The sequence below is a fragment of the Hyla sarda genome, chromosome 3, assembly GCF_029499605.1.
Source record: "Hyla sarda isolate aHylSar1 chromosome 3, aHylSar1.hap1, whole genome shotgun sequence".
Classification (NCBI taxonomy): Eukaryota; Metazoa; Chordata; class Amphibia; order Anura; family Hylidae; genus Hyla; species Hyla sarda.
Window position 1 is genome coordinate 67,843,927 of NC_079191.1, and position 12,146 is coordinate 67,856,072.

Here is a 12,146-nt window from a genome sequence, read left to right on the forward strand (position 1 = left end):
GATGACCTACAACTATATATGGGGGCAGTTTGGGGGCCTAACAACAACTTATATGGGGATGCAAATCGGGTACCATTACTATGTGTGACAAACATGTGGAGTTTGTAAATAGGAGGGTATTGTACTGCAGAAAGAAGCCTAAAATGTTTGTTTGGCTGGTTCTGTGGAGAAGTCTTGTATGGGAGAAATCTTAATGGCGGTCTAGGCCAGATAGTGAAGAAAAGTAAACGACTCCGGTAAGAGAAGACGTCACCTGTAAATCGGGGGACTGGGGAAAGGAACAGGGGCCTGTAATAGAGGAAAGTAAAGCATATGAATTATACTATCATCATTACAAAATGTCTCTAACATGAGGGTGCAATTTTTTGGGAATGGACTGTCAAGGGGTACTCAGGCAAAAGAGGTTTAGAACCACTGGTATATGTTACACATGGTGAACACAAAATGGGATATTTATCAATACCTGTGCAGAGAAAAGGTTGCCCATAGCAACCAGATTGCTTTCATTTTTCAAAGGCCTTGTTAAAAATGAAAGAAGCAATCTGATTGGTTGCTATGGGCAACTGCACCACTCTTCCTCTACATTGGTTTTGATGAATCTCCCCCATAGTTTGATCACAAGAACAAAGGGTGACAGCACCCAGAATTAAGCGCACTGTGTGTGGTCGATGCATCATTCATTCCCTATAAGGCTTTCCAACATTGCCGGAAACTGAGCCCCTGAGCAGCCTGTGAACGCCATGTACATGATCAAGACCAGATATTATTTGCGCAAAGTCTAAACATGAAACTGAGCGGGAATATAATAGCAAATTCAGTAAAATTAGAAACCAACATAACCGTTCACCATGGGGCCAGATGTCATCAGCAAACAACTTCTAAATGTCCCCTATTGTCCGTCCCTGATCTATCTACCCACCTGCTGCTATTGACAGACAGATAAAGACGCAGCTGTCACATTTAGTGACATCTTTGTGTGCCGGCCTCAACAGACAAGCGATAATACCCGACAGGTATTTATATTTCCTCTTTCAAGGACAAGCAGATTACATGTCTGAACTGTCCCTGATTTGCATTCGCACAAGGCCTCAGTGCCCATATATCGTGCGCTCCACACCTGCAGAGCCTCCGCCGTGTACATGCACTGGAGGACTTCCAACTACAAGGCTTCTGGCTCATCAGGCTCAGTGTAGTCTGGGCACAGGGAGAAGATAGAGCAGTCAATGTTCCCTTCACTGAAGGACAACCCCCAATCTCTAGATTATTATTCAGCCAGAGTCTCTACCCAACATCCGTCACCTGCTGGAGTCTAAAGCCAAAACAAGAGTCAGAAAGGAGAAGAAAGGTCATTGGGAGAACGATGGCAAAAAAAAAAAAAAAATCCACTTACACTGCCTATTGGGCAACTAAGGCCATCACCCAACCCTCATGGCAAATCAACTCCTCCACCTCACCGACCCTCTATACAGGCACTGGCTTTATCTGAATTTTGCCTTTATATGTATAGGCTTCTTAAAGGGGTACTTCGAAGGAAAAAGAAAAAAAAGCTGCTGGTGTCAGAGGAAGTTGTGTAGTTCTTACCAGTCTTACCAGGGTGCTCACTGCTGCCATCTCTGAAAATGATAGGAACTGTCCAAAGCAGGAGCAAATCCCCATAACGAACCTCTGGACAGTCCCTGACATGGACTGAGGTGGCAGCAGAGAGCACTGTGGTCACATTGGAAAGAACTTCACAACTTCCTGTGGAGCATACAGTAGCTGGTCAGTACGGGAAGGATTAAGATTTTTAAATAGAAGTAATTTACAGACCTGTATAACTTTTTCCCCCCCCTTCAAGGGCATGTGCACTTTGATGCTGTTTTACAGGTGTGGAACGCAGCTAAGAGTCTATGGGGCCCATACACCAGCGTTTCTCGAGTATTCTATACATAATCTAGCTTGTTCCATCAAACATAATTCTATGGGTTTAATGATTTCATATTACGACCGTGCCCTCTGCAGCAAATAGAGGTCAGCAACCTTTCAAAATGCAAGAGAGTACGTTAAAGTGATTTCCAAGACATATACGTGCATTGACCGACTCAAAAGGTGCTGAAATGAGACATGATCGAAAAACGGAGGGGAGAGATTTATCACAAGCTGTGTAGGGGAAGAGGTGAGAAAGTTACCCAGAACCAGATCGCTTTCATTTTTAAAGAGGCCTCTGAAAAATGAAAGCAATCTGATTGGTTGCTATGGACACCTGCACCGGTTTTGATAAATCTCCTCCGTAGTCACTAGCTGGCTATGTTTGGGGCCCATGTAAGAGAGTGTATAGGTATCCTGCATATAGGAGCCACAGATCAAAATATGGCTTTTAAATATTGCTTCTAGTAGAGAATATAGGGGAAGATTTATCAAAACCTGTCCAGAGGAAACGTTACCAAGTTGTCCATAGCTTCTTTCATTTTTCAGATCAGAGGCCTTTTCAGAACATTTAAGGGGTACTCCACTGGATGATTAAAAAAAAAAAAAATAATAATAATCAACTGGTGCCAGAAAGTTAAAACAGATTTGTAAAATACTACTATTTAAAAATCTTAATCCTTCCAGTACTTATCAGCTCCTGTATACTCCACAGGAAGTTTTTCTTTTTTTAAATTTCCTTTCTGCCTGACAACAGTGCTCTCTGCCGACACCTCTGTCCATGTCAGGAACTGTCCAGAGCAGGCGGAGAGGTTTACTATGGGGATTTTCTCCAACTCTGGACAGAGGCGTCAGCAGAGAGCACTGTGGTCAGAAAGAAAGGAAATTCAAAATGAAAATAACTTTCTCTGCGGTATTCAGCAGCTCATAAGTAATGGAAGGATTAAGATGTTTAAATATGTTTAAAAGTAATTTACAAATCGGTTTAACTTTCTGGCACCATTTGATGTAAAAAAAAAATATATTATATCTTGTAAATGTAATATATATATATATATATATATATATATATATATATATATATATATTAAAAATATTGCTAAACCGATGGCATAACATGGCAGCCCACATAGTGCGTGTGGCATTGCTGTGTGCATGAGGTCTAAATCTGTTTAATAATACAAGATAAGATGCAAAATTGCAGGGTTTGACTCTTTTTTGAGACAATCTGGTCACTATAAAAACAGCGTTTCCCAATCAGGGTGCCTCCAGCTGTTGCAAAACTACAACTCCCAACATGCCTGGACAGCTGTCTGGGCATGCTGGGAGTTGTTTTGTAACAGCTGGAAGTACCCTGGTTGGGAAACCCTGCTATACATAATCCATGGAGGCTTGACCAGTTTTATTACTCCGATTACTAGAACTCCATTGACCATTCCAGCATTTTTAGAATTTTCGTTTTTAATTTTCCACCACCGAATTTGGAGATACAGAAAGGCATGGGCTAAACACTACCAGGCCTCCTTGCCCCCCGTATTTTTTCTTTCGGCACCAACTCCGCTGCGAGTCAAGCTCGTCTGCACTCACAGCAGCAGCACAGAGTACTTCAGGACACGTACGGACACTTTTTTTTTAGCACAATATACCCAATATTTTTCTTCACTGCCTAGTAATCCAGCATTGGATAGACAGGAAATTTTCCTGTATTTATCGACCTTCTCCGATTCATGTAAAAGCAAACAGACTGCAGATTTGTTAGGAAATAGAGAGCAAACATCCTGCTGCGGAGTGGGCGAGAGGTGAGCGCAGACTGATGTAGGAGTAGTGTTTTCCAACACGTGCGCCTCCAGCTGTTGCAAAACTACAAGTCCCAGCATGCCCGGACAGCCTTTGGCTGTCCGGGCATGCTGGGAGTTGTAGTTTTGCAACAGCTGGAGACACACTGGTTGGAAAAAACTTCCACGCTCCATCCAGGTAGAGATGTATGGCACAACTTGCTACATGCCAAGTGCTGTCTCATAGCCATAGGGAGCTGCGACCTTGTTAAAGGGGTACTCCGGTGGAAAACTCGCCCCCCCCCCCCCCCCCACAATCAACTGGTGCCAGAAAGTTAAACAGATTTGTAAATTACTTATATTAAAAAGTCTCAATCCTTCCAGTACTTATTAGCTGCTGAATACTACAGAGGAATTTATTTTCTTTTTGGGACACAGAGCTTTCTGCTGACATCACGAGCACAGTGCTCTCTGGTGACATCTCTGTCCAGAGCAGCATATGTTTGCTATGGGGATTTTCTCCTACTCTGGACAGTTCTTAAAATGGACAGAGATGTCAGCAGAGCGCACTATGCTTGTGATGTCAGCAGAGAGCTCTGTGTTCCAAAGAGAAAATAATTTCCTCTGTAGTATTCAGCAGCTAATAAGTACTGGAAGGATTAAGACTTTAATTTTTTTTAATAGAAGTAATTTACAAATCTGTTTAACTCTGGTACCAGTTAATTTAAAGTAAAAAAAAAAAAAATATAAAAAATTTCCACCAGAGTACCCCTTTAAGCTGTTGCAAAACTACAACCCTCAGCATGCTGGGAGTTGTAGTTTTGCCATAGGTTTGGGGGGGGGGGGGGGGGGGGGAGGAAATCACTGCACTTCCAGAGCAAGCTTCTATGGTAGTCGAAATACACCCCAGCCAGCCACTAACACAGGTTATCCGAGTGAAGGCACTCTGATCATATTGGTTATAGAACATGATAGAAGCTTTGCTTTCCTCAAAAGAAAACAGTGCCACTATGATCCATGGGCAGCAACTGGTATTGCAGCCTTTCTGCCATTAAAATGATCAGATTACAGGAAACACAGCCGTTCCTATACAGTCACGCGCTGGAGGTGTGCAAACAGGCAAGCGCAAAGAGACAACGTAATGACAAGGTTGGCGACAAAGGTCAACATTAACCCAATAACGGGATGTTACTGGGCAGAAACCATAGCGCTAGGTCATCACCCACACACACACAAGTAGTGCAGCAGCTTGATCTATGTATGACGTATAGACAAGCCACCTAAAAAAGACGCTCTGATATGTGAGATCTGCATTCGCTGTACAAATAAAAGGACTATTATATATTTTATTTAAATAACCAGGTCCTATAGAGAAGCCTAAAGGAATTATATATATATATATATATATATACACACACACACACACACACACACACACATACACACACACACAAATAAACTCCTAATGACTTGTCATCCAGCTTTTCTAAACTCCTGGATGGAGACTATTGTAGTGACATGCCAATCTCTATATACTGCATTCAGAACCCAGAGAAAGCTGGGTGGTGACCAACATGGAGAGCACAATATGGTGATAAACTCCCCCCCAGGATCGGATCAGTACAGGACATTCTAATACAACCCCATTTCAACTATTCTTGCCCCCTCAGGACTTAACATCAGCAGAAGGTAGTGGGGGGGAAAAAAAACTTTCCAAAATGAGACAACGCCTTCTTGTCAGTAGCTTTTTTTGCTGTAGGCTACAGAGCGACTTGGGGTAAAATCCCAGTCATAACTTCAATAGTTTCCCTAAGGCAGTGTTTCCCAGCCAGGGTGCCTCCAGCTGTCGCAAAACTACAACTCCCAGCATGCCCGGACAGCCAAAGGCATGCTGGGAGTTTTAGTTTTGCAACAGCTGGAGGCACTCTGGATGGGAAATGCTGCCCTAAGGGGGAAAACAGTCACAGGCGACTTCATTACCATTAAAAAAAAAAAAAAAGTAAAGTGTCCCGGCCAGGATTTACAAAATGTTTCATGTGCCCCCATTGTACTGGTATCGTGTGCTGCCGCCCGCCCCCCACGTCTCTGAAGGGCGGGGGGTTGGGACAGTAACAATAAGCACCTGTCCATAAACACCAAACTGGCAGAGAACAAGTTAAAAGATGGGAGGTCCGACCCCCTACCTAAGGCCGGAGACCCTCAGTAACTACATCCAGATCCCTTCTCATCCCTACATGTGGGGTCAACTGGTAGAGCGCAGTGTTTCCCAAGCAGGATGCCTCCAGCTGTTGCAAAACTACAAGTCCCAGCATGCCCGGACAGCCTTCGGCTGTCCGGTCATGCTGGGAGTTGCAGTTTTGCAACAGCTGGAGGCACCCTGCTTGGGAAACAGTGGTATAGTGTAATCCCTGGATGCATATTTTTCCAAAATTGTTGTGTTTGTTAAACTAGACAGGACACTGCACTCACCACTGGTTTTTGTACATTTTATCTGATATAAAGGTGTAGGATGTAATAACAGTATTTTCACTATAGCTCAACATGTTATCAGGCTCACCCGAAAGTAATGCGGAGCCCATCTATAGTGCAAGCCAGTCTACAGTCCTATAATATGCACCCCCATAGTGCAAGCCAGTCTACAGTCCTATAATATGCACCCCCATAGTGCAAGCCAGTCTACAGTCCTATAATATGCACCCCCATAGTGCAAGCCAGTCTACAGTCCTATAATATGCACCCCCATAGTGCAAGCAAGTCTACAGTCCTATAATATGCACCCCCATAGTGCAAGCCAGTCTATAGTCCTATATGCACATAGTACAAGCAAATCTATGCCAACAAAAGTATTCACATCTGTAGGTGAGGCACAGGTATAGTGGGGGGGGCAGTAGTCACATCTGTAGGTGAGGCACAGGTATAGTGGGGGGCAGTAGTCACATCTGTAGGTGAGGCACAGGTATAGTAGGGGGGCAGTAGTCACATCTGTAGGTGAGGCACAGGTATAGTGGGGGGGGCAGTAGTCACATCTGTAGGTGAGGCACAGGTATAGTGGGGGGGCAGTAGTCACATCTGTAGGTGAGGCACAGGTATAGTGGGGGGGCAGTAGTCACATCTGTAGGTGAGGCACAGGTATAGTGGGGGGGCAGTAGTCACATCTGTAGGTGAGGCACAGGTATAGTGGGGGGGCAGTAGTCACATCTGTAGGTGAGGCACAGGTATAGTGGGGGGGCAGTAGTCACATCTGTAGGTGAGGCACAGGTATAGTGGGGGGGCAGTAGTCACATCTGTAGTGAGGCACAGGTATAGTGGGGGGGCAGTAGTCACATCTGTAGTGAGGCACAGGTATAGTGGGGGGGCAGTAGTCACATCTGTAGGTGAGGCACAGGTATAGTGGGGGGGCAGTAGTCACATCTGTAGGTGAGGCACAGGTATAGTGGGGGGGCAGTAGTCACATCTGTAGGTGAGGCACAGGTATAGTGGGGGGGCAGTAGTCACATCTGTAGGTGAGGCACAGGTATAGTAGGAGCAGTAGTCACATCTGTAGGTGAGGCACAGGTATAGTAGGGGGCAGTAGTCACATCTGTAGGTGAGGCACAGGTATAGTAGGGGGCAGTAGTCACATCTGTAGGTGAGGCACAAGTATAGTGGGGGGCAGTAGTCACATCTGTAGGTGAGGCACAGGTATAGTGGGGGGCAGTAGTCACATCTGTAGTGAGGCACAGGTATAGTAGGGGGGCAGTAGTCACATCTGTAGGTGAGGCACAGGTATAGTAGGGGGGCAGTAGTCACATCTGTAGTGAGGCACAGGTATAGTGGGGGGCAGTAGTCACATCTGTAGGTGAGGCACAGGTATAGAGGGGGGCAGTAGTCACATCTGTAGTGAGGCACAGGTATAGAGGGGGGCAGTAGTCACATCTGTGAGGCACATGTATAGTGGGGGGGCAGTAGTCATCTGTAGGTGAGGCACAGGTATAGTAGGAGCAGTAGTCACATCTGTAGTGAGGCACAGGTATAGTGGGGGGGCAGTAGTCACATCTGTAGGTGAGGCACAGGTATAGTGGGGGGGCAGTAGTCACATCTGTAGGTGAGGCACAGGTATAGTGGGGGGGCAGTAGTCACATCTGTAGGTGAGGCACAGGTATAGTGGGGGGGCAGTAGTCACATCTGTAGGTGAGGCACAGGTATAGTGGGGGGGCAGTAGTCACATCTGTAGGTGAGGCACAGGTATAGTGGGGGGGCAGTAGTCACATCTGTAGGTGAGGCACAGGTATAGTGGGGGGGCAGTAGTCACATCTGTAGGTGAGGCACAGGTATAGTAGGAGCAGTAGTCACATCTGTAGGTGAGGCACAGGTATAGTAGGAGCAGTAGTCACATCTGTAGGTGAGGCACAGGTATAGTAGGGGGCAGTAGTCACATCTGTAGGTGAGGCACAGGTATAGTAGGGGGCAGTAGTCACATCTGTAGGTGAGGCACAAGTATAGTGGGGGGCAGTAGTCACATCTGTAGGTGAGGCACAGGTATAGTGGGGGGCAGTAGTCACATCTGTAGTGAGGCACAGGTATAGAGGGGGGCAGTAGTCACATCTGTAGTGAGGCACAGGTATAGAGGGGGGCAGTAGTCACATCTGTGAGGCACATGTATAGTGGGGGGGCAGTAGTCATCTGTAGGTGAGGCACAGGTATAGTAGGAGCAGTAGTCACATCTGTAGTGAGGCACAGGTATAGTGGGGGGGCAGTAGTCACATCTGTAGGTGAGGCACAGGTATAGTGGGGGGGCAGTAGTCACATCTGTAGGTGAGGCACAGATATAGTGGGGGGGCAGTAGTCACATCTGTAGGTGAGGCACAGATATAGTGGGGGGGCAGTAGTCACATCTGTAGGTGAGGCACAGGTATAGTAGGGGGCAGTATTCACATCTGTAGTGAGGCACAGGTATAGTAGGGGGCAGTAGTCACATCTGTAGTGAGGCACAGGTATAGTAGGGGGCAGTAGTCACATCTGTAGGTGAGGCACAGGTATAGTAGGGGGCAGTAGTCACATCTGTAGGTGAGGCACAGGTATAGTAGGGGGCAGTAGTCACATCTGTAGGTGAGGCACAAGTATAGTGGGGGGCAGTAGTCACATCTGTAGGTGAGGCACAGGTATAGTGGGGGGCAGTAGTCACATCTGTAGTGAGGCACAGGTATAGAGGGGGGCAGTAGTCACATCTGTAGTGAGGCACAGGTATAGTGGGGGGCAGTAGTCACATCTGTGAGGCACAGGTATAGTAGGAGCAGTAGTCACATCTGTAGTGAGGCACAGGTATAGTGGGGGGCAGTAGTCACATCTGTAGTGAGGCACAGGTATAGTGGGGGGGCAGTAGTCACATCTGTAGGTGAGGCACAGGTATAGTGGGGGGGCAGTAGTCACATCTGTAGGTGAGGCACAGGTATAGTGGGGGGGCAGTAGTCACATCTGTAGGTGAGGCACAGGTATAGTGGGGGGGCAGTAGTCACATCTGTAGGTGAGGCACAGGTATAGTGGGGGGGCAGTAGTCACATCTGTAGGTGAGGCACAGGTATAGTGGGGGGGCAGTAGTCACATCTGTAGGTGAGGCACAGGTATAGTGGGGGGGGCAGTAGTCACATCTGTAGGTGAGGCACAGGTATAGTAGGAGCAGTAGTCACATCTGTAGGTGAGGCACAGGTATAGTGGGGGGGGCAGTAGTCACATCTGTAGGTGAGGCACAGGTATAGTAGGGGGCAGTAGTCACATCTGTAGGTGAGGCACAGGTATAGTAGGGGGCAGTAGTCACATCTGTAGGTGAGGCACAAGTATAGTGGGGGGCAGTAGTCACATCTGTAGGTGAGGCACAGGTATAGTGGGGGGCAGTAGTCACATCTGTAGTGAGGCACAGGTATAGAGGGGGGCAGTAGTCACATCTGTAGTGAGGCACAGGTATAGAGGGGGGCAGTAGTCACATCTGTGAGGCACATGTATAGTGGGGGGGCAGTAGTCATCTGTAGGTGAGGCACAGGTATAGTAGGAGCAGTAGTCACATCTGTAGTGAGGCACAGGTATAGTGGGGGGGCAGTAGTCACATCTGTAGGTGAGGCACAGATATAGTGGGGGGGCAGTAGTCACATCTGTAGGTGAGGCACAGGTATAGTAGGGGGCAGTAGTCACATCTGTAGTGAGGCACAGGTATAGTAGGGGGCAGTATTCACATCTGTAGTGAGGCACAGGTATAGTAGGGGGCAGTAGTCACATCTGTAGTGAGGCACAGGTATAGTAGGGGGCAGTAGTCACATCTGTAGTGAGGCACAGGTATAGTAGGGGGCAGTAGTCACATCTGTAGTGAGGCACAGGTATAGTAGGGGGCAGTAGTCACATCTGTAGTGAGGCACAGGTATAGAGGGGGGCAGTAGTCACATCTGTAGTGAGGCACAGGTATAGAGGGGGGCAGTAGTCACATCTGTGAGGCACATGTATAGTGGGGGCAGTAGTCACATCTGTAGGTGAGGCACAGGTATAGTAGGGGGCAGTAGTCACATCTGTAGGTGAGGCACAGGTATAGTAGGAGCAGTAGTCACATCTGTAGTGAGGCACAGGTATAGTGGGGGGCAGTAGTCACATCTGTAGGTGAGGCACAGGTATAGTAGGGGGCAGTAGTCACATCTGTAGGTGAGGCACAGGTATAGTAGGGGGCAGTAGTCACATCTGTAGGTGAGGCACAGGTATAGTGGGGGGGCAGTAGTCACATCTGTAGGTGAGGCACAGGTATAGTGGGGGGGCAGTAGTCACATCTGTAGGTGAGGCACAGGTATAGTGGGGGGCAGTAGTCACATCTGTAGGTGAGGCACAGGTATAGTGGGGGGCAGTAGTCACATCTGTAGTGAGGCACAGGTATAGTGGGGGGCAGTAGTCACATCTGTAGTGAGGCACAGGTATAGTGGGGGGCAGTAGTCACATCTGTAGTGAGGCACGGGTATAGTGGGGGGCAGTAGTCACATCTGTAGTGAGGCACAGGTATAGTGGGGGGCAGTAGTCACATCTGTAGGTGAGGCACAGGTATAGTAGGGGGCAGTAGTCACATCTGTAGGTGAGGCACAGGTATAGTAGGAGCAGTAGTCACATCTGTAGGTGAGGCACAGGTATAGTAGGAGCAGTAGTCACATCTGTAGGTGAGGCACAGGTATAGTGGGGGGGCAGTAGTCACATCTGTAGGTGAGGCACAGGTATAGTAGGGGGCAGTAGTCACACCTGTAGGTGGTAGTAGTCACATCCATAATGCAATCACAGGTACAGAAGGTTTAAGCACAGGTATAGCAGGGGGGGGGGGTAACAGTGAGACCTATAGAATAAGCAGAAATACAGTGGGGGTTGTAGTCACAGCTCAAGAGTAAGCAGACCTATAATGGGGGTAGTAGTCCCAATTGTTGAGTAAGCAGAGGTTCAGTGGTAGTCACAAAAGTAAGCACAGGTATAGTGGAGTCATAGTCCCACCTGTAGATTGAGTGGGTGTAGTAGTCCCACCTGTAGAGTTAGCACAGGTATAGTGGGTGTAGTAGTCCCACCTGTAGAGTTAGAACAGGTATAGTGGAGTCATAGTCCTACCTGTAGATTGATTGGGTGTAGTAGTCCCACCTGTATAGGTAGCACAGGTATATTGGGGGTAGTAGTCCCACCTGTAGAGTTAGCACAGGTATAGTGGGGATAGTAGTCCCACATGTTGAGTTAGCACAGGTATAGTGGGGATAGTAGTCCCACCTGTATAGGTAGCACAGGTATATTGGGGGTAGTAGTCCCACCTGTACTGTACACACCTATACACGGGGAGCCATGTGCTCGTGTACACGCCGCCCTCACCTGTAGGGCCCCTCAACTATTGTCCCGTTTCCCTCCATTGCCCCGGACCAGCTCCCCCTCCTCCCCATAAGATACCGGTCACACCGGGCGCTCCTTACCGATAACGCCAGAGAGCAGAGGATCCCGAGCAGGCAGAGCACAGGTACCGCGTCCATCCTTATCCGTGCGCACTCCACACTGTTTCTCCTCCCGCCGCCGGGACCTGCCTATACTCACCGGGAGGAGGGAACAGCATCCAGTCACCTCCCCCCGCCACACACCGCGTGACCGGAGCGCCCCCTGCCGGACCGCGCCGCACCTGCACCAGTACAGACGGTTCACAGTGTGACATCTCACCTGCGGGGGTCCCCGGGCGGTCACACAGTCCCCTCTGAGGTGATCACCAAATATCTACGTTTTCCGGTTACACTTTTTGGCGCTTCATTGAGGGAAAATAAACTTTTTATTTTTTTGCGTTAAACTTTAAAAATGTTTTAACTCCTTAATGACGCAGGCCGGTATTTCACGAGACTTATGTGGCTGCTCCTATTTATCCAATTGAATCTGACTGACTGTACTTTATTTGGTTGTAAATTTTGGGCTGTATGTTTCATTTATATTTAACCCCCTGAGGACCAG

At 47.8% G+C, this 12,146-nt stretch overlaps 1 protein-coding gene across 1 annotated transcript in view; it reads right to left on the minus strand.

Annotated features, from left to right (window-relative positions):
- SDC1 (syndecan 1) overlaps positions 1-11,817 on the minus strand; it is a 45,924-nt gene extending 34,107 nt beyond the window's left edge. Inside the window, exon 1 of the mRNA XM_056564262.1 lies at positions 11,627-11,817. Within this exon, the coding sequence (XP_056420237.1) occupies positions 11,627-11,683 (57 nt within the window). The 5' untranslated portion in view covers positions 11,684-11,817. The remainder of the gene's footprint in view (positions 1-11,626) is intronic.
- Between the last annotated feature and the right edge of the window lie 329 nt (positions 11,818-12,146).